At 36.0% G+C, this 23,395-nt stretch overlaps 1 protein-coding gene across 1 annotated transcript; it reads right to left on the bottom strand.

Moving 5' to 3' along the window:
• Window positions 1–155: 155 nt before the first annotated feature.
• On the bottom strand, window positions 156–20,953 carry LOC309623500 (kazal-type serine protease inhibitor domain-containing protein 1-like; the record flags this gene model as incomplete). The annotated part of the gene is made up of 3 exons (XM_082380448.1): window positions 156–13,690; window positions 18,996–19,083; window positions 20,748–20,953. Coding segments are annotated over 3 exons (510 nt in total), but the record flags the coding sequence as incomplete, so codon positions are not given.
• Between the last annotated feature and the right edge of the window lie 2,442 nt (window positions 20,954–23,395).

Raw genomic sequence — 23,395 nt, 5'->3', positions numbered from 1 at the left:
GGCGGGGCTGACGGGGCGGGACGGGGTGACGGAGGCGGCGCGCGCGGGGCGGGCCCAAGAGGGGCGGGGCCGGGGGCCAGGAATCTCAACCGCCACCACCCCCACCACCCCTCCCCGTTCTCATGCTTCAACTGCCACAGGTGAGTCGTGACTTCAGACCTCCGGCCCTTGAGGCAACCACCACCACCCAACTGTCAGCCATGACCCCTGGCCTTACATCTCCCACAGACTCTCTTGACCTCTAACCCCTAGAGCATAGCTATTGCCCACGCCTTCTAACTCCCCCATCTCCACAACATTTCTTGTCCCCCAACACCCACTTGCCAATGACAGATAAGCCATAACCTTTGACTCCTACATGCCAGCTGCTGTCCTTGATCCCTGACTCCCAGAACCCAGCTTTCACTTTTTTAAAAACTTTATTTTGGTTAAAATTAAACTGACAGTATCTACTACATATCGTTAAGTTATAAAATTCTAGTTCACTTCTTGTCTAGATTTCACTTAACATGAACTTATATTTTACACTGAATGATTCCATTGGAATGAGAATTTATTTGAGGAGAAGTAGGTCAAAGTCACTCCTTTCTGAAGGAGTTCCTCTTGAAGTTTGACACTTCCAGTTGGGGTCATTGTACTTTAGTGTGAAAAATTCCTTTAATACCTCTTAGAGTTCATGTTTACTAGTGGCAGATTCTCTCAGCTTTTGTTAACATGAAAACGTCTTTATTTCACTTACATTTTTAAAGGATAGTTTTGTTGGGTATAGAATTCTATTTTGGCTTTTTAAATTTTTTTTTCAGCATTTAAAAGATGCCTTTCTCTTGATTTCTGGTTACCATTGTTTCTGTTCAGAAGTTAGCCATCAGTTTGATTGCTGCTCCTCTGAAGGTAATATGTCTCCTTCTCCCACCCCTGGCTGCTTTAAAATTTTTCTCTTTCCTTTGGTCTTTAGCAGTTTGAGTGTGATATAACTCTGTGTGTGTGTGTGTGTGTGTGTGTGTGTGTGTGTGTGTGTGTTCCTGCTTGGGGTTCATAAAGCTTCTTAAATATGAGATCTAATGGTTTTTTTAATCAATGTCTGAAAATTCCCAGTCAGTATTTCTTTAAATACTGCTTCTGTCCCTTTCTCTCTCTCTTCTCCTTCTGAAACCCCAAGTACATGTGTGTTAAACCTTTTAGAGTTTTCCATATGTCTCATACTCTTTTCTGTATATTTTGTCTTTTTTTCTTGTCATGCTTTAATCCACATATTTTTTACTGACCTTTCACCCAAGTCAGTAGAAACTCTCTTCTGCTGTGTCTGAGCTGGTATACAACCCCTCTGTTGAATTCTTAATTTTAGTTATAATATTTTCAGTTCCAGAATTTTCATTTGACTCCTCCCTTTCCATTCTTTGAATAGATTCCAAGGCTCTGGTGAAATTCTTTATCATTCCTCTATTTTCTTGAACATTTTAATTATATTATGTAAAGCCTGTGACTCATAACTCCAATATCTGAATCAGCTGTGGGTCCTCCTGGCTTTTAGTATTTGGTCCTATTTTTTTCAAGTGTGCCTCAATAATTTCTTATTGAATATCAGGCAGTGTGGAAGAAAAACTGTAGAGGACGATATCAGCTTTCTCCAAAGAAGGTTTTTTAAAAATTTCTATTGTAGTTGGCAGATAGAATACCAGAGGATAACTTCAATCCTATAAGACTTGGCTTTAGGCTTTTAAATTCAGGATTATTTCCGTTTTACCCTTATTCCTGGGTCATGGTCCTCAATAGATCTTACAACTAAAAGCCTGGGATGTTTACTAAGACACCTTCACCCTGTTGGCTTGAACTCTTAATCCCTGTCTCCCCATCACTGTGCAGCTGCTAAAATCTCTGTTCGACTCTTTAGATGCTGCTCTTCTGCTGAGTTTCTTAAAGTCTCTCCCTACAGGTATACATCTTAAGAACTGACTGATGATTTGGGGGAAATCTGTACACAGATTTTGGGGCTCACATCTCTGCGGTTTGCTCCTCTCTAGAATTTTGTCCCTGGAATCTCAGCTGCTTTTGTTCCCAGACTCCCATGTCTGCTCCTGGACTATTGAGATCGCTGCTGTCTATTTAGCTCTGTTACTCCTTGTGCCAACTGGAAAATGCTTTTGGGGTGGGAGGGGAAGGGATGGGAAAAGCTGAAGTAAATGTGGATCTTGCCCTTAGTGCTTTCATGCTCTCAAGGATTGAAGCCAATTAAGTCCTGCCTTTGTTGGTTGTTCTCTAGTACCTTCAAGCAGTTGTTAAATATATATATATATATATATATACACACACATATATATTTGTTGTGTGATATGGTTGTTTATATATGTTAAATTATTGTTAAATACATATTTATTTCTTTATAGTTGTTATATATGTAATATAGTTGTTAAATATGTATGTATATTTATATTTATTTGTCCTGTTTTTATAATTGTTTTCAGTGGGAGGTCTAATCCAGCATAACCTAATTCATTATGACCAGGCTCTTTGCATCTTCCATTCTTCACCCTTGATTTTCATAGCTCATCCACAGCCCATGAATCCTCATCCCCACAGCTCAACTCCTAAACTTTAAAATCTTTGATACCTTCATCCTGCCATTTTGTGCTCCTAATTCCTAAAGATTTTGATTCCTATATTTTAACTTTCATTTCCATGTCCCAAGACTTTTGATATCCAATCTCGTTTGTGATTTTCACATTCCAACATTTCCGACTCTCACATCCAAAGCACCAGTGTTAATTTCTGACCTCCCTACTGCACCTGCCACACAATAAATACCCCATTATTTTAACTGACTATTGCCTTTGCCTAACTTCTAGATCCCAACCACATTTTAAAGCTATAGTTTTAAAGTAGCACTTCTGTTACCTCAATTTTTAGGTCATTAAGAGAGGAACAATTACTTGAGATTTGATCATTTGGCATTTTTTCCCACTCCAGAATATCCTTGGGGCAAATATGAGATTGTGACAGGAACAGCGGCTGACTGCTCTGTGGATTCACCAGGTAATTCTGGAAATGAGAAGCCAATTATTTTTTTCCTTTTAAATTTGAGTGACCACATAAGATTTCTGTTTAATTAACACTCCCTTCCATGATTTTCTATCAGCAGAATATGCACACAACTCCATATCTTTTTTTGTCAATTAACAAAATTTAAGATAGAATTGTGTCACTACAGCTATTAAAATTAGCACAGAAGATGCTCCAGGATGTCAAATAATTCATTTCTGTCACAAAACTCAATTAATGGAGGGACATTTAGAGCCCTTAGGAATTACAAAATTATCTTCCTTTATAGCAACTAGCCTTCTAAAAAAGACAGATGGGTCTTTAATCTTTGTATCTTTTTAGGTGATTCAATTAGCATTTGTAATTCTGGTGCTTTAGGAAATTCACCTAACAACTCTGAGTTTTGATTTGTTATTTCTAAGGTCAGGATAACAGTAAGTCTATAATTCAAAAATTTTACAAGAAGTAATATTGAGATGAGACAGTCAAGCATAGCAGTTAGGAAAAGAACATGGAGCCAAACAGCCTGGGTTAGGATACCAGCTGCCTCACTTACTAGCTGGTAAACTTGGTGAAGTTACTTAACCTCGCCATGCCTTCATTTCCTCAACTGTAAAATGGAGACTAATAGTATATATCTCATAGATTGCTGTGATGACTACATGAGTTAATATATATAAAGTACTTAGTGTGTGGTAAATAATAAGTGCTACATAAATACTAATTTTATTATCAAGTAAATTCATATTCTCTGAATATCATATTTAAATCAATATTTTTAATGGAGTAGCATTATAATTTTAATCAAACAGAGTAAATTATTCTACACTTTTTTACTTTGTGAATTTACTATCAAATTGGATATTTCCTCATTGTCCCTCTTGCCCCACCCAGCTTCTCAATCCTGAAAATTTTTGAAGGCTCTGACATTACCTACATTAACAGCATTTCTATCTCATGTTTTCATAAATGGTGCGACTGAAACTTCCAAATATCCAACTAAAATTCTCACTTTATGAATACTTAAAATGTAAAGCCTATGATCAATCATTTACTTTAGTAACATATAAACAAAATATAGGAAGCATTAGTACACATTTCCCTTAACTTATTCTACAAATGTAATTTTACTAAATACACTGAGTAAGATTACTTAATACGTCAATAAGTTTGGGGAATCCAGCAGAGGGCAGGCAGGTAAGAGAAATAGGAGGAGAATGAATCCAATAAATTCAAATTTACGTAAAACCCCTTCAAAGACAACAGTTATATAAAATATTTACCTGTGTATATTTATTTCATGTTGGTTGATTTCAACTATATTTTTGTTTTGTTAAGTCATTAACTTTAAACTCCATTTATTTAAATAGCCAGTGTGAAACCAGAGTAACAAAAATAATTTTTTTCTTCACTAATGATATGGATATGAGTTATTTTATAATCTTGACTACTACATATATATTAAAAACTATACATACTTTTTCTTTAAATGATTTTTACTTTTAACTCACTGCCAATAATAAGGGTATACTGCTGTGTATTAATAATGCCATTATTTTGACAAATAAAAATTAATGTTTCTCATTCTGTACATTGCCTTATATTACTTGCATATTAATTCCTCCACATAATAATAAGGAGTTTAAGGCATTGATTATGTAAGCAAGATAGTAGCATTACTTAATATGCATCTTAAAGTTACTGCTAAGCAGGATCATGATAAAATGTGACCTGATATGCAGTGCTATTGGATTAATAAAGCAGTATAACCTTTCTGAAAAGCAATTTTGCAATATGTATCAAGAACCTTGAACATGTTCATCTTCACCCAACTTCTAGAAAGTGATTCTAACAAAAAAGCCTAAATTTTTTTAAAGTTTTATATGCCAAGATATTTATTATAGCATGATTTACAATAGGAAAAAGCAGAAAAGCTTAAGTAAACTATGGTACATCATATGGCAGAATCCTATACAGTCATGAAGAATTATATTTATGGAGAGTTTTATAAAAAAAATATGGAAAATGCTGTCTTACAAGGTTAAGTGTAAAAGGAAAAATGGAACAATTTATCATTTCAATCAAATGAAAAAAGGCATAGAAAAAAATGAATGGAACAGAATACAAACAAATATTAACAGTGCTATCTTACAAATGGTAGAATTAACAGGTGATTTTTTTTCTTCTTCATCATGTTTCTGTGTTTTCAAGATTTTCTAAAAGGTACATTATTCATTTTTATAATGAGAGGAAAACTTATGGTATAACAAAAAGTGACACCAAAATAGATGACTGTTAATCTCATTAAGGAAGTACTTACTAAAGAAGTGTTGACGGCAGGTGTATATATTTGGAAGAAAGACCAATCAGAAAAGCTGAAGTTGACCAGGCACTACTGCCACAAATCTTTTTTGGAATAAGGCAAAGTGTGGATGTGGTATGTGTGTGCATGTAACTTTTTTTTAAATAATGCAATCTTAAATTGAAATGGAAAATATAAAATGTGTAAATCCTAGGGGAATAGGGCAGAAAAAAAGAGCTATCACCAGTCATAGCCCATTTTATGCACATAGCTACTTCCCAGAAATAGGCATGTCCCCATTTCAAGTGATTTTTTCTAAAAGATATCCATAAAATACGTTTAAGGCTGTATCAATGAGAGCAATACTGTTTTAATTGTTTTTAGAGTAAAATTAATTTGGACTAAAATATAAAATTAGGTCCTTCACATACTAATATTACTTTGAGCAGGCAAAAGCTATACCATTTCTTACAACCCAAGCCCCTTCCTTAAGGGTCAACATTTTCCTTTTGCTAAGAGTTATGTTTTAAATTTACTGTGAGGATACCAAGCTGAGCAGGCAAGTCTCTTACTATAAGGAAAAACAAAAACACCTAAGAATATCTCAAGGAAAACCAAGTTGTGAACTTTCTTCTTTCTCCTTTCTTTTTCTGCCTCCCATCTCCCCTGCTCCAACACACATTAACACCTTCCGCATGAGCAGCATATGTCATACTGAGGAGCTTAGGAAAGATGATACCCATATTAAATCCTTTCAAATTGCCGAAATTTATTTTAAAAGAGTATTTCTATCATTTTCTCCTGACTATAGAAGAAATCCATGATTTTTGTATAAAATATCATGGTACAGAATTGTATAAAATCAAAAGTAAAAATTACCAAGAATAGCAGCCTCTCAGAAATAACCTATCTTAATATAGCAGCATATGTCCTTCCATGCCTCTGTCTCTACACATAGATATGTGGGCAAAAAAAATTTCTGAGATCATGCTATAAAACTGGTTTGTACCTTGATTTTTCTGCTTAACAATATATGCATTTTAGGTATTTTTCAATGTCAGTATTATAGATCAACCTCATTTCTTTTTTAACAACTCTGTATTCCTCCATATGTATATACTATGATTTATTTAATCAGTCCTCTACTGAGAGAAATTTAGGTTTGTATGATTCTTTTTACTATCATAACTAAAGCATATAGTAGCAATGTTAAGTGAACTATCAATATTCTTTATAACTAGGAGAGGCAGAAAAGACAAAATTTTGCCCTCAGGACATCTAAAAACACTGCTCCAAAAAAGCCTTCCCAGGTTGACTTGTACATAAGTTGATTATACGTAGAGTCTTATGTTGTATGTTGACTTATACATATAGTTCATTGTTCACCAAGAACACTTCTGAGAATAAAAGGGGGAACTATTAATGCATACTCTGTGCTAGTCCTGAAGCCATCCAGTAGGGTAAAGCAAGGTTTATACCAGCTGTGGCAAAAGAATGTTGGGGGAGCCACTGTGGGCCCAGCAGGGTGAAGAGGACTTCTGTGTAGAGGGCTAGTTGGCAAGCCTGTCAGAGCCTGAATGGGGTGAGGAGAGCATCCCGTCATGAGAGTGGTCCTTCTTGGAGTGTCAGAGACTAGCAGGGGAGGACAGTATCCATACAGAGTTTTGGCCTCTTGTGGGGGTTTGGAGCCCAGATACCAAGGGTATCTGTGCATTGAGGGCATGGGTTGGGGGCACAGTGCAGGATTTTGAAGTTCAACAGGCCCGAGAAAGGCATCTATACAGGGGTGGGTTAGGGGCTAGCTAGGCATGGGGAGTCAGAACCTGAGTAGGGTGAGGAGAGGGTGTTCATATGGAGTGGTGTTCTATAAGGGGTGTCAGAGCACAAGTAGGGAAAGAGGATATCAGTGCAGGGGAGGAGTTGGCAGTGGAGTTGGGAAACTGATTGCATACTGGGAAATTGAGGAAATAAATACATTAATAATACTGGAAGCCAGATTTTTCACTGTGGGAAAAGGGAGTTACAAATATGGAAAGGGGGGAAAACTAGAATGAACCCTGTGGTGTTGGATTGGAATTAGAAGTATCAGTGAAAATTCATGGTTTTCAGAATGTAGAGATAAATATAGAAATAAGTTTAGGTGTGTGTGTATGCCTACATATATGCCCTACTGAGAGTTCCTGAGTTCAGCAACACCCCAATAATAATGAGAACACCTAACATCCAGAACTTGGCCTCTAAATATTATTTTCCACTTATAGGAACCAGCCACTTGGAGAAACAGCTGATTCCAAGTTGGGGTATGTAAGTACAGAATATGTTTGGAACATTTTGGGGCGCCAGAAAGTAAGGAAATCTTCAAAGAATGAAGGGGGCCAGTCAAAAGGACATAGGAGCCAGCTTGAACGGACTCCCACTTGCCAAATCTAGGAAGAGTTGGGCATCATAATAAATAATGATAGTAATAGATTATAGCTCATTGAATAAAATAAGAAACCTTAATAATATACTAATATTAGTCCATGCTAATATAAGTAAATAAATGAATAAATTGAAAATTTGATGAAGAATGGAATATTTACATAGTCTCATTGTAGTTCCTCATAAAATACTACTTAAAGAAAGCAAAAAAGAGTAACTTTTCAGTGCAAAAATGTCATTCACCACCTTGATTGTGTGATTAATGTAGGTAATATTAGTAATGGGACAAATGTAAATCATGTGCCATTTGACAGAATGCAGTAATAACACAGCATCATCTCTGTGATAGTCTCACAGAAGATGCATATGCTGAATCTAACCTTGAAACACTATGATTAACATCATACAAACTCAAATTGAGAGACATTCTACAAATACCAGGGTAGTGAAAGTCAAGGAAAGGCTGATCCACTAAGAAAACTAAAAGAGAAACAATAATTTAAATGCAATGCATGATTTGAACTGTATAATTTTACAATAAAGGACATTTTGGGGATACTTGGCAAAACTTGAATGAGATCTAAGAATTAGAAGGTAATAATATATCAATGTTAATTTCCCGATTTCATGGTTGTATTGCAGTTATGCAAGAGAATGCCCTTGGTTACAGAAAATCAACATGGTGTATCCGGGGATAAGATAATTGTGCTTCTTACAATTGATATGTGTCTTAGGTTTGAGGAAGTTCAGTCAATGACAATTTTTATTATCCTTGAGGCAACATCACTTAAATAGTTGCATGTTCTATCCATACAGACAATAATCTGTAAAATATTCCAAGACCCCTAGGACTGGTTCCTTGTAATGGCAGAAATCATTCTGAGAAAATAAATCTTCTGAGAGACTGTCTTTACCTAGAAGGCCTAAAGCAGAGCCCACCATGTCTGCATCACTAGGAACATACTTGGGTTCCTGTTTTACTGTGGAAAAAATGAAAATACATTCTAGGCACATGCCAGTAACACTTGCCGTGAATTCACTAATAAGATCTCATTGGGTGGTAATCTGAGAAGTCAATATGTTGGCCTCAGGAGTCCAGGGGGATCTGTCTGAATGATGGATGTACAACTAAATTTTAGAGTGTTAAAAGGAGACAATGGCTGGGTAAAGCATCGGTCACCCTGCCTAAGAAGAGAGGTCACGTAATCATAGCGCTAAAAACAACATTGAACCACTTTCTGGACCAAAGTATAGTGGGCCACCACTCTATAGAGTGATACTAAAAACCTCTGGAGAAGCCCACTTACAAAATGATCAGAGTATATATTTGGCTAGTGGTTTCTATTTCGAGATAGAACTAGCATATTTGAAACTGGAAAAGAACATATGGCATGTCCAAAAGCCCAACTTGAAACCAGATAATTTGAACATGGACTATACCAGAGACACTTCACAAAGGGACTGCCACAGGCTTAGCACCTTCAGCAATGGCCCAGAATTGGCCATTTTGTAAACGAGCCCTTTGTGTGTTCGTAGCATTGGACATTTCATACACAGGCCCTCTTGGACTACCTCACCTCCAAACAGCCTGGTGATGACCATTTTCAAGAGACACCAGAATTTTGAAAATGCGCCAAGCCAAGGCATATCTTAAATGAGCTATCCTAATCAAGCTTTCTTCCTTTCTTTCTACTGCTCTACATTCATCCTCAAACACATACTTAGACAATCTGTTTAAAACTGGGATGGTGTATGCCATTTTACAGCTGTCTGCTGCAATGCAATCATAGATGGAAAAGCCTTAGTCATTTCTCAAACTGGTTCACCAACTCCTGATCTTTGGCTGATGGTTACCTGTAGGCAATTTTTTTTGCAAATAGTATCCAATTGCAAATGATTTTATTGATTCTTAGAATATGTAAGGAATGTTATGCTAAGTTATCTCTTTGTGAAATAGAAGGTTAAATTCGTTTAAAATTTTAATCTTCTTCAGTGCATGAATCATGCATTCAGCCTCTTTTACTTCCTCCATGATGCCTATCAGAAAGTTTAGTACAGAGAAATGCTTACAGTATCATTTGATTATTCTTGTCAACTGAGATGATATTTGGTCATTATATGAATAAGGCAAGCTCTTAAGGTAGGAGAATACTGTTAAAAAAAAAAACAAACTAGATCCTAGTTTGTCTGGAAAGAGTGATTCATTATACCTGAAATTTTGACAGAAAATTTGACTTTCAAAATGCTTTGTAATTATACAAGTAAATATAGGTGACATTTTATGTGAAACGTCTACATTCCTATATAAATATGTTTCCTTTCTCATAGTCACTGGATTCATATTCTTCATCTTCTTCAGTGTAGTCTCCATAATTCGTATTATTTTTTGTGATTTGGTTCCTTGCAGGAATTTGATATGTAAATGAAGAACCTATAGAGGCAACAAGTTAGAGTTTACATAAGTGAAAAATGCAATGTATTTAATAACTGTTGGCCTGCAAGTAGACCTTTCAGTGCGAGTAGACCTTTCAGTGCTATACTTACCCACACACCCCCGTCTCTTTACCCCTTGTTATGGACTCTTTGTGTTCTGCAAAAATTCATATGTTGAAACCCTAACCCCAACATAACTGTATTTGGAACAGGGCCTGTGAGGAGGTGATAAAGGTTAAATGAAGTCATAAGGGTAGTGCTCTAATCTGATAGGGCAGGTGCCGTTATGAGAAAAGTAAGAGACACCAGAGCTCTCTCTCCTTTCAACCACGTGAGGACACAGAAGAGGGCCATCTGCAAACTGCGAAGAGAGCCCTAATCCAGAAACTGAACCCTGCCAGACCTTGATCATGGACTTTACAGCCTCCAGATCTATGAGAAAACAAATTTCTGTTATTTAAGCCACACTGTCCATGGTATTTTATTATGACAGCCTGAGCAGACTTAGACACCCCTGTTCCGCCCTTCCTCCCAATATACACTCTTCTCCATATATACTGGTACTCATCAAGCCCAGAATTCAACCACGTGCAAGCTTGGATTACTTTATATTATTACTAGATCTCGCAAAGTATTTGAATTAAATATGCGCCACACATAATAATATTATTTATTTTTATTTGATATACAAAGAACTGTGCTCCTAAGTGGCCAAGTTCTACTCTGTCTTTTCAGTTTAGAATCTGTTAAGGGCATTATTCACCTTATAACTGAAAGTTTGTATCCTTTTACCGACTACTTCCTACTTCCTCCACCCCACAAGCCCCTGGCAACCACTTTTCCACTCTCTATTTCTGTGAGTTTGGCTTTTTTTAAAAGATTCTACAGATAAGTAATACCATGTAGTATTTGTCTCTGTCTGGCTTATGTCACTTAGCATAATGCCCTCAAGGTCCATCCATGCTGTCACAAATGACAGGATTTTCTTCTTTCTCATGGTTGAATAATATTCATATGTATTATATTCATATATGTATCTTATTTATCCATTCATGCATTGATGGATACTTAGGTTGTTTCCATATCTTGGCTATTGTAAATAATGCTGCAGTGAACATGGGAGTGCAGATATACCTTTAAGATAGTGATATTCTTTCCTTTGGGTATATATCCAGAAGTGAGATTGCTGGATCACATAATAGTTCTGTTTTTATTTTTTTGAGGAACCTCCATACTGTTTTCCAAGGTGGCTGCACCAATTTACATTCCCACCAACAGTGCCTTTTTCTCCACATCCTCCCAACACTTACCTCTTGTCTTTTTGATGACAGCCATTATACCAGGTGTAAGGTAATATCTCATCGTGGTTTTGATTTGCATTTGCCTGATAATTAGTGGTATTGAGCACCTTTAATGTACTTGTTGTCCATCTGTATGTCTTTTTTGAAAAAATGTCTATTCAGATCTTCTCCCCATTTATTAGTTGGATTGTTTGGGGGTTTTTGCTGTTGAGTTGTATGAGTTCCTTATATATTTTGGATATTAACCCCCTTATCAGATATGTGATTTGCAAATATTTTCTCTGATTCTGTAGGTTGTTTTTTTATTTTGTTGATGGTTTCCTTTGCTGTGTAGAAGCTTTTTAGCTTGATGTAGTTGCACTTGTTTATTTTTGCTTTTGTTGCCTTTGCTTTTGGTGTCAGATCCAAAACATCATCGCCAAGACTGAAGTCAATGAACTTACTCCCTATTTTTCTTCTAGGAATTTTACCATTACAGGTCTTAAATTTGAGTCTTTAATCCATTTTGAATTGATTTTTGTGTGTGGTGGGCGATAGAGGTCCAGTTTCATTCTTTTGTTTGTGGATATCCATTTTCCCAGAATCATTTACTGAAGAAACTATCCTTTCCCCACTGAATATTCTTGGTTTGTCAAAAATTAATTGACCATACATACGTGGCTTTATTTCTGGGTGCTCTATTCTGTTCCATTGATCTATGTGTCTCTTTTTGTGCCAATACCATACCATTTTGATTACTATAGTTTTGTAATATAGCTTGAATCAGGATGTGTGATGCTTCCAGCTTTGTTTTTCTTTTTCAATAATGCTTTGGTTAATTTGGGTTCTTTTGTGGCTCCACACAAATTTTAGGATTTTTTTTTCTATTTCTGTGAAAAATTCCATTGGAAGTTTGATAGGAATTGCATTGAATCTGTAGATTGCTTTGGGTAATTTGGACATTTAAACAATATTAATTCTTCCAACCCATGAACATGGACTATTGGAATATTTTCCCACTTATTTGTGTCTTCTTTAGTTTCTTTCATCAGTGTTTTGTAGTTGTCAGTGTACAGATCTTTCACCTCCTTGGTTAAATTTACTCCTAAGTATTTTATTCTTTTTGATGCTACTGTAAGTGGGATTGTTTTTGCAACTTCTTTTTCTTATAGTTTCTTGTAAATATTTAGAAATACAACTGATTTTTGTATACAGATTTTGAATCTGTGTGACACAGAGACATAAAGTGAGCAAATGCTATCGGAAAAATGGTGCTGATAAGATGTTGGGCACAGACTTACCACAAACCTTCAATTTGTAAACAACACACTATGTGTGAAGTGCACTGAAGCAAAGCTCAACAGAAGGAGGTATGCTTGTATTTATTGAGTGCCTACTCTGAGCAAGGCAGTGTGCTGGGTGATTGACATATATTCATTATTAAACTATGCTGTGATATTCCTGAGAAGGTAAGGCAACAGGACCAAAGAAGTGAAGTAATTTGCTCACAGTCTTTTTCATTCTGAAGCGTATTATGCTAGTTATCTATTTATTTAACTATACCAGTGATTGTCAAACTTTAGAATGAATTGAGGTCATCTGGAACAATTATTTTTAAAAAGTGCAGGTTCATGAGGCACACCCCCTGTATCCTGATCATTTTTGACTACATTTGGGTCCTGCAGTTTGTTGTTTCACCAGGGTGTCAAGATGATTCTATAACTTGTGGTCTTTGAGGCACACTTTGAGAAACACTGCAGCACCATCCTTTTTCTCTATCACTATGTGCAGACCTCTAAGTCATATTGATGAGATCATACACATGAAACGGTTTTGTAAATCTTCTAACACATTAAATATGTAAGGTATTATTGTTTTGCTTGACATGATTACAATGAAAATGTTTTAATATTTCAAACCTGCATTTTAAAATGTAATCTGAAGGAGAGAATTCATTAACATTATCAACAAATATACTGAATGTGTGAACTGTGCAAATAATTCACATACTTGCATTGAAATTATCAACATGAAGGATCATTTTGTCTGCCTTTTTCCTCCACTCCAGATGTGGTATTGGATAGGCTGAAACTTCACAAGCAAAAGTGACATCATTTTGAGTGAAGTTCTCTGTATTTTGAGGAGGCAAAGAAATAATAGGACCTACAAGAAAAAAATAATTAAGTGAGAAATTTGTGTTAAAAAATGGCTCTAGTATCTAAAATGTTTTTGGAAATAATTTGTGCATGTATAAATTCAATTGGCACAAAATAATTGAGGGCTTTTAAAAATCATATAAATAGTCAGTAGTCTTTCAGCCAAAATTGCTACAAAAATACATGTGGTGCGCTTATGGTCAATTAATCTATGACAAAGGAGGCAAGAATATACAATGGAGAAAAGACAGTCTCTTCAATAAGTGGTGCTGGGAAAGCTGGATAGCTACATGTAAAAGAATGAAATTAGAACATTCTCTAACACCATATACAAAAATAAATTCAAAATGCATTAAAGACCTACATGTAAGACCAGATACTCTAAAAGTCCTAGAGGAAATCATAGGCAGAACACTCTTTGACATAAATCGCAGCAATATTTTTTTGGGTCTCTCTCCTAGAGTAATGGAAATAAAAACAAAAATAAACAAATGGGACCTAATGAAACTTAAAAGGGTTTGCACAGCAAAGGAAACCATAAACAAGACGAAAAGACAACCTATGGAATGGGAGAAAATATTTGCAAATGATGCGACTGACATGGGCTTAATTTCCAAAAATATACAAACAGCTCATACAGGTCAGTATCAAAAAAACAAACAACCCAATCAAAAAATGGGCAGAAGATCTAAATAGACATTTCTCCAAAAGAAGACATGCAGATGGCCAACAGGCACATGAAGAGGTGCTCAGTATCGCTAATTATTAGAGAAATGCAAATCAAAACTACAGTGAGGTATCACCTCATACCAGTCAGCATGGCCATCATCACTACAAATAATAAATGCTGGAGAGGGTGTGGAGAAAAAGGAACCCTCCTACACTGTTGGTGGGAATGTAAATTGGTGCAGCCACTATGGAGAATGGTATAGAATTTCCTTAAAAAACTGAAAATAGAGTTATTGCATGATCCAGCAATCCCATTCCTGGGCATATATCCAGAGAAAACTCTAATTCAAAAAGATACATGCACCCCAATGTTCATAGCAGCACTATGTGCAATAGCTAAGACATGGAAGCAACCTAAGTGTCTAATAGCCAAGACACGGAAGCAACCTAAATGTCTATTCATGGACAGATGTATGGATAAAGATGTGGTATATATATGTGTGTGTGTGTATGTGTATATATATATATATATGAATATATATAATGAAATATTACTGAGCCATAAAAAAGAATAAAATAGTACCATTTGCAGCAACATGGATGGACCTAGAGATTATCATATTAAGTGAAGTGAGACAAAGACAAGCATCATATGATATCACTTATACATGGAATCTAAAAAAAAAAATGATAAAAATGAACTATTTACAAAACAGAAATGGACTCACAGATGTAGAAAATAAACTTATTGTTACCAAAGGGGAAAGGGGGGACGGACAAATTAGGAGTTTGGGATTAACATATGCATATTGCTATATATAAAATAGATAAACAACAAGGACCTACTGTATAGCACAGGGAACTGTATTCAAAATCTTGTAATAACCTATAAAGGAAAAGAATCTGAATAAGAATATATATATAACTAGAATATATATATATGTACATATGTATGTATGTGTAAAACTGAATCATTTTGCTATACACCTGAAACTAACACAACATTGTAAATCAACTATACTGCAATTTAAAAAAATATGCATGGTGTTTATGCAGCATGGAAAGGGGAACTGCAATGACAAAGAAACCTTGCATTATAAACTTATTCAGAGATGCTTGTCATTTAAATGAATATGGACTACTTAGGATGGGAAAAATTTTTGCCTAAATTTCTAAAAAGACTTGGTAAACATGAAAACTGTGAAGAGTGTTGTACTAAGTCGGGTGGGGGATGCTGAGGAGGAGAAAAATAGGAAAATAATGGAGGAAAAGGGCCCAAATATCTGATAAGGCACTTCTATCTAGAATATATAAAGAACTATTACAATTCAATAATGAAGGACAATCCAATTAAAAATGGACAAAGAATCTGAATAGACAGACATTCCTTCAGAGAAGAAAGGCAAGTGGCCAATAGGCACATGAAAAGATGCTCAGTATCATGGGCCATTGGGAAATGCAAGTCCAAACTACTATGAGGACTTCCCTGGTGGCACAGTGGTTAAGAATCTGCCTGCCAATGCAGGGGACATGGGTTCGATCCCTGGTCTGAGAAGATCCCACATGCTGTGGAGCAGCTAAGCCCGTACACCACAACTACTGAGCCTGTGCTCTAGACACTGCAAACCACAACTACTGAAGCCCATGCGCCTAGAGCCTGTGCCCCGCAACAAGAGAAGCCACCGCAATGAGAAGTCCACGCACCTCAACGAAGGGTAGCCCCCGCTCGCCACAACTAGAGAAAGCCCGCGTGCAGCAACGAAGACCCAATGCAGCCAAAAATAAATAAATTAATTAATTAATTAAAAAAAAAAACTACTATGAGATACCATTTTCAAATACACTAGAAGGGCTATAATTTAAACAATTAAAAGATAATAACAAGTGTTGGTGAGGATGTTGAGCAACTGGAACCCTTACAACCTTCTGGTAGGAATGTAAAATGTTGCAGGTGCTTTGGAGAACAGTCTAGAAATTCCTCAAGTCGTTAAACAAAGAGTTGCCATATGATGCAGGATTTCTATCTGTAGGCACATACCCAAGAGGAATGAAAGCACGTCCCTACAAAAACTTGTACACTAGTGTTCATAGTAGCATTATTCCTAATAACCAAAAAGTGGAAACAGCCCAAACGCCCATCAACTGAAGAATGATTTTTAAAATGCAGTATATACATACAATGGAATAATAGTCAGCAATAGAAAGGAATGAAGTACTAACACATGCTCCAACATGGATGAACCTTGAAAATATCATGTTAAGGAAAGAAGTCATTCACAAAGGACCACATATTGCATGATTCCATTTACATAAACTGTCTAGAATAAGAAAGCCTATAGGGACTGAAAGGACATTAGCGATTGTCTAGGTCTGGACAGGATGGGATGATTGGAGGGTGATGACTAAGAGGAGGGGGGCTTCTTCTTTGGGGCAATGAACATATAAAATTGATTGTGGTGAATAAAATTGATTGTGGTGATGGATGCACAGCTCTGTGAATATACTAAAAGCCATTACGTTGTATACTTTAGATGGGTGAATTGTACAGTATGGGAATTATATCTCAATTAAAACTGTTTAAAAAAAAAGCACCATGTCAAAAAATACAAAAGCCGTTTTTTATAATATAAGGGATAAAAGTAGTCATTACTCCAGGATCTCATTTTCACTTTGTGGTTGGGAAAAGAAAAAAAATATATTTGAATGCTTACATACCAAGCTTTGTACAATTCTTATTTAACACTACCAGTTGGCAAGGTAGGTATTTTCTTAGTTTATAGGCGACTTCAAAGATTTTAAGCACCTTGCCCAAGGTCAGTTACATAGTTAAGTGACAGAGCCCAGAATTAAATAAGGTTTGTCTGTCTGCAAAGTAACTGTTTTTCCCATTACACCATTTGCCCCATTATACCATAACTAGCTTTATAATTTTATTTCAACAATGGAACTAAATCTAAAATAGACTCTTTATTCAGAAAAGAAGTAAAACAATTAAGAATATGGTAAATTCTATTGTGGTGTTATTTTTCTTTTTTAAAAATCACATAAAAATATCCTAAACTTGTACGAGTTGCCTCAGAGGACATTTTTATCCATTTAGAGGATAAAATTTTAAATATATGTATTAATATTTGTATTACTAAATTATGTGTGCTAAAAATTCTTTCTGAAACATAATGAAATATCATCGTTGCATAAGTGATACAGCATCTTGAAAATTGACTTTTATGGCCCAGGGTACAAAAATTGAGTCATCTTTAGTCCAGCTGTGTGAATTTTCTTGCCCCCTTATTTAACTGTTTGTTTTTAGTATCTATAGCAGTTGAACAAGCCGACATTGTATGGTTATTTAATGGCTGATATAGTCCTATAAAGGCAGATAGCTTTTATAAATTTTATATTCTGTAGCTTCTATTTCTTAATTTGAAGTATTTTTTCATTAGAGTAATCTCAGGGAATCAGAATGGGCTATCAGTCAATTTAACATTAAAGTAGTTTTTCTTTTTTGTTCTGAGAAGGCAAGAATGTCAATGCCAAGAGCACCAGAATAAAAAACCAGAAATCACATAAATCACAGGCAAAACTACTCTATGTGGCCCTTGGAAGTATTAGCTTGTGAACATCCAATCAAAAATAAATGAGATAAGAAATAAAACAAAAAGTGAACTAGTGTTAAATTGTTGCTTCTCAGCATTAGGGAGTACATCTTATATCAAGAAACTCATAAAGAATAGATGATTTAGCTTAGCTCTCCTAACCACCAAATTTTCTGTCCTAGCTTGTGCTGAAAGCTTCCAATATTTGGTAATACTTTTCATTTTTGTTTTTTCTCTTTTGGGAGTACTTTATGATTGCTAACAATAGTAACCTTTTCTTGGACTTAAATGAATCAAACATATTTAGTTTTAATCCTTGAATTGTCCACAAATCAATTACTCCATTCTTGGCTAAAGGAAACTCTAATATGACTTCACTGTTCCAGCTAATGCCACATATTAATCAGCGAAGTTGGCCCTTTAATTTTCCTGTGTATTACAAACTTAATCTACTCACAATAACCTGTGCTAATATCACTCATGATAAATCTACCTGTCTTGTCCGCAAAAGGTCTCACAGACTTTCCATAGCCCAAGCACGATCAAAGTTCAAACTCAATCTATCATATTATCTGCCAAAACCCCAAAGAAAATCGTACCCAATGGACTGTTAAACCACATTAGGTTTGTATTATTTAGCTCAAGAACATTGAGTCAGAGTTAAGTAAAATACAGCTTTGAAAGTATGTTAAAGGATTGGCTTGTTGTTTCTGGTAAGTGTATATATCAGTATGTTAAAATAAGTGCAAATTGTTTCTTATGAATGTAAGAAAATCATAATTATGTTGGCAAATTGGTCATTTTGCAAAGCATGTGAATTCAGACCATTACAGGACGGTATTAACATAAATTAACAGTAACGGTTAACTCTGTTTTTGTAAATGTGGTGAATTGTTAAAGGCTTGTCACAAGATTCTGAAAGAATCCTACTTGCTGAATTAATTTTCTTATACTTTACCTTCAAATAGTGCTATTATTCATGTAGAAATTAGAATGTGGAGGGAGTAACCAAATCAAGAATGGAAGATTTTATATGCCCAAATCACTGACATTACCAGTCCTTTTAGACTCATATTCTCAGCCTCAGGAACCCACAAATTACCCTGAAAAGTTGTGAATCAGTGATTAGAAATGATGTAGAAGATTCCTGAAAACTAGCTTTGATGACCTGAAGAATGATACTAGAAGAGCTACCCTAAGTAAAAAAAAAATTTTAAGTGGACTCTGGAAAGCTTAGTCTTATGAATACCCATTAATAATAAATATGATAATGATATCAGGATCACTACACTTCACGTGTCGCTGTGGTTCTAGTACTCTGAAGAAAACAACTATTGTTTCTCATTTACAACAGAATACTTTCACAATAATAGGTTAGAGCTGATTGGAGAAATTATTTTGAACACGTGGATCTGAGGCAAAAATATTCTCTTTGCTAAGCTATGTAATTCTCAGGAGTTTTGAGTTTCAGCACATCCAGTACTGCAGCACTCTGCAAACTGCATCTGTATCTGCAATTCTAATACTGTGTTAGAATGGGTTGACATTATTACAGTAGGGGCATTGCTGGTTAAGCTTTATTTCATTCTAGGAATCTGCTTCTTGAGATCTCAAGGTTTTACCTGTCAGAAACAAATGTAGTAAAGAAAACTGTACCTATGGACTTTTGAAAACTAAGTGGAATGATCATATTCTGAAATGCAAGTGTTTATAGTGTGAGCATATGATAACACAGTGGATTCTAGGTACTGAGATAACTGTTGAACTTGCCCTATTTCATTAATAGCTATTTCCAGAACTATATTTTGAAGTGTTTAGTGAGCAATTTAGAGCTCTGGAGAGCATGCATTAGGACATTTGAAAATCTATAAGAAATTGCAATGACTCATTTTTGAAGAATGAATTATATTAATATGGGGCTGCAAAACTATCTCTGTGAAAGTTACTGTTGTAGTTGCTTTATTTTTCTTCATCTTTCCCAATGAGTATAGTAGTTTTATGTTTACATTGGTTTCTTTCTCCTAGCAAGGAAAATGCAGCCTTATAAGAACTTTGTCTTATTATGGCTCTTAAGAGCACTGAAATAAAAGCAAATGATTTCCCATTGACATAGGAAGTCTTTTCTACTTACTTATCAAGTAATGTAGATTTATAGTCTATTTACATGTAGTTCTTTCAAATGATGTAGGTTTTGACTCTCACACTAAAATGAAATTTCATCCAACTGATTATGTGCCATGTCCTTACTTTTAAAAATTATTGAATCCAGCACAGATATAATTCATAATTATCAAGGCATTTACCTTTTTGCATTTATCTTATTTTAACTCCATGTAGATATCACTAAATTAAAATTTAGTTAATTTTGCATGATAACTATAGAAAAGACAAAGAAAATACTATTATTGTTAATGAAATATATAAACAGAAACATTTGCTATTACTTGGTGAAGTCACATAGTGGAATTCTATTATAGTTAATTTTTTGATTCTTGTGTAATTTTATCTACAGAGCACCACTAAATCAAGCCCTGGACAACTAACTCCACATGCCTGGAGGTCACATTACCCAGAAATTAAGTCAGATTATGACCACAAATAGATACCAGGCTCTTATATCATTTGTCAATGTTAGAAATAGAAAAACATACGCAGAGTCCTATATCCTTTATTCTTTAAAAATTCTACTGAATGGTATGGGGATTCTGTGTTACCTGATTCACAAGGTCCTTTGTGTTTCGTGCTAATATTGGTGCTCTGCTGAGAGTTTAGCTTCCTGAACTGGCAAACATTCTCATAGGTCTTTCCTTTCAGCCCACCAGTGCTTCCCTAGGTCACACAGATGCATCATGGCTTGGGGATTTTTCCATCCATCAGCACCTCTTCATCCAGGACACATGCCAGGTAGTGCCTACACTGACCATAGAGATAACTATTTCTGTCCAAGTCACAGAGCTGACCTTCTACATTCCCACTTTCTGAGAAGAAGCCACATTGATCCCACACAGTCCCAGACAAGCAGTTTGCAGGCTGGGAGCAGAGTTCTAAATCATATTTTCCTCAGTCACCACCTCCCCTGAATAATCTCAGTCAGCTCTCATGATGCAAAGTGGGGAGACTTTGCAAAACATGTAGTCGGGCTGCAAACATCACTATGCTTACCAGAGGCTTCATTCCAGGCAATGAACATGAGCCTTGAATGTTTAGTTTTAAGCCAAGAGGGGGAAAAATGTACCCATTTCTTCTTTTTCTTTTTCCTCTTTCCCCTCCAAAAAACCAAAAAATCACAAATCTGCCACAGATGGTTTCAAGCCAATATTGACATCAGATTCCAAGTCTAGAGAAGATAAATAGGGTATTTAAACATCCACAAATGCTCTTCTGGGATGCAATTTTTATAAGAGCAGTTTTTGGGTTTAAAACAAACTACACTCTTGGCAATAGAAGTGTAGTTTTGCTTCCTGTTGGTTCTGGAAGCCAAATCCTGAGACAGTTATTGTATGAGAATAGAATTGTTTTATACCACTTAATGGTAAAGCCCAAGAAGTATTAATGAAGAAAAATTATGTAAAGTATAAAGTTTATTATCATGTGTGATTTTTTTTTAAATTTAAGGAATTTCTTTCTTTTTTCTCTCCTTACTTTCCTTCCTTCTTTTCTCTCTCCCTCCCTCCCTTTTTCCCTCCCTCCCTCCCTGCCTTCCTCCTTTCTTTTCTTCCTTCTGTTCTCGTCATAAGAGTTAGACTAACATTCAATACACCTAGGCTACTATTTTATAAAATACTAGAGAATATCTGTGGCCCAACCTAATTGGTCTCTGTTTATTTGAGGGTCAAGTGAGGTTTTAGGCCGTTATTTAACACACTCTGATTCTAAAATAACTGCTAAACAAGAATAAAGCATGTGCGTTCTAGTTAAACATGGTAAATTAGTTCTCACATGTTCCCTCCTCCAATCCCACTAAAATGACAGTGAAGAAATTTGGAAAACACACACTAACAAGGACCAAGAAAAACAGGAGAGGACTCCATAGCAAATGAGAAAATCAACACAATGTTGGAAGCTGGGAAGCAAATGAACAGGTGGTAACTGATTTAGCACATCAGAGGGAATAGAACCCTAGATATCTGTAGTGGGAGAAGGTGACAAGAAGCCAGCCATGTTGTACTGCAGAACTCCAGAATGTCAAGACTTGAAAGCAGTAGGAACCTCTGGAGACCAAGTTGTAGAGTGGGGCTGAAAACGGGATGTTTTGAAAATTAGTCTATAGCAGGGGCCCCCAACCCCCAGGCCTGTTAGGAACCGGGCCACACAGCAGGAGGTGAGTGGCGGGCGAGTGAAGCTTCATCTGCCACGTCCCATAGCTCGCATTACCGCCTGGACCTTTCCCCTCCCCCCCCCCCCAGTCTGTGGAAAAATTTTCTTCCATGGAACTGGTCCCTGGTGCCAAAAAGGTTGGGGACTGCTGGTCTATAGGACAGTAAGATCCCTTCCAGGGTAGCTGGTTAAAAAAAATCCAGGAGTTAAATCTTGTAAGGCTTGCTCAGCTGTGGCCAGGAGACTTACTGAAAGTCAGTTTACTGAACAGCAACACCTCATGCCCATTTTCCCTCTGGGCTCCCAGGATGCTGGCAGCCAGGTTTATACCTTCCGAGGAAGAAATGGGAGGGTCCTTCTATGGGGAAGCTGATCTATGGGAAATATAACCTTTGGGTGATGTCTTTGGGTACTAACCAATGAAAAAGCTGACCCACCATCTCATCACCCTTTTATCACTCTCTTTAAAAGCTTACCAGTTGGATGTTCTGTCCACATACAGAACTTCCTGTGTCATATTTAAGAGTGCTTCAGAGTGATGCAGGCAAGAGGAAAAGCCTCTGATAAGAAAGATGAGAATCAAATAAGCAAATAGAAAAATACTACTTGTAGGAAATCGACAATTTAGGGAGTAGAAGAAAATTTTTTCTTTTTAAACTGTATCTTTAGAGAGAGAAAAGGAAATTTTGCATCCCTGGAACAAGCACAAGATGCCATAATAAACATTCAGAGAAGAAGAAATAGACCTCAGAAATGAAAAATAAAATGCCAAAAATAAAAAACCCACTAGTTTGAAGGAAAAGTTGAAGAAATCATCCAAAATCAAAATTAAAAAGGCAAAAAAAAAAAAAAATAGGCAAGAAAAGATGAGATAGAGGATCTTAATTCTTTTTTTTTTTTTTACTTCTTTGTTGGAGTATAATTGCTTTACAATTGTGTGTTAGTTTCTGCTGTATAACAAAGTGAATCAGCTATATGTATACACATATCCCCATATCCCCTGCCTCTTGAGCCTCCCTCCGACCCTCCCTATCCCACCCCTCTAGGTGGTCACAAAGCACCAAGCTGATCTCCCTGTGCTATGCAGCTGCTTCCCACTAGCTATCTGTTTTACATTTGGTAGTGTGTATATGTCAATGCTACTCTCTCACTTTGTCCCAGCTTCCCCAAGGATCTTAATTCTTG

Source organism: Balaenoptera borealis, assembly GCF_965194805.1.
Source record: "Balaenoptera borealis genome assembly, chromosome: 2".
Taxonomy (NCBI): Eukaryota; Metazoa; Chordata; class Mammalia; order Artiodactyla; family Balaenopteridae; genus Balaenoptera; species Balaenoptera borealis.
Note: the sequence above shows the minus strand (reverse complement) of the source record. Positions and strands in the feature narration are given on the sequence as shown.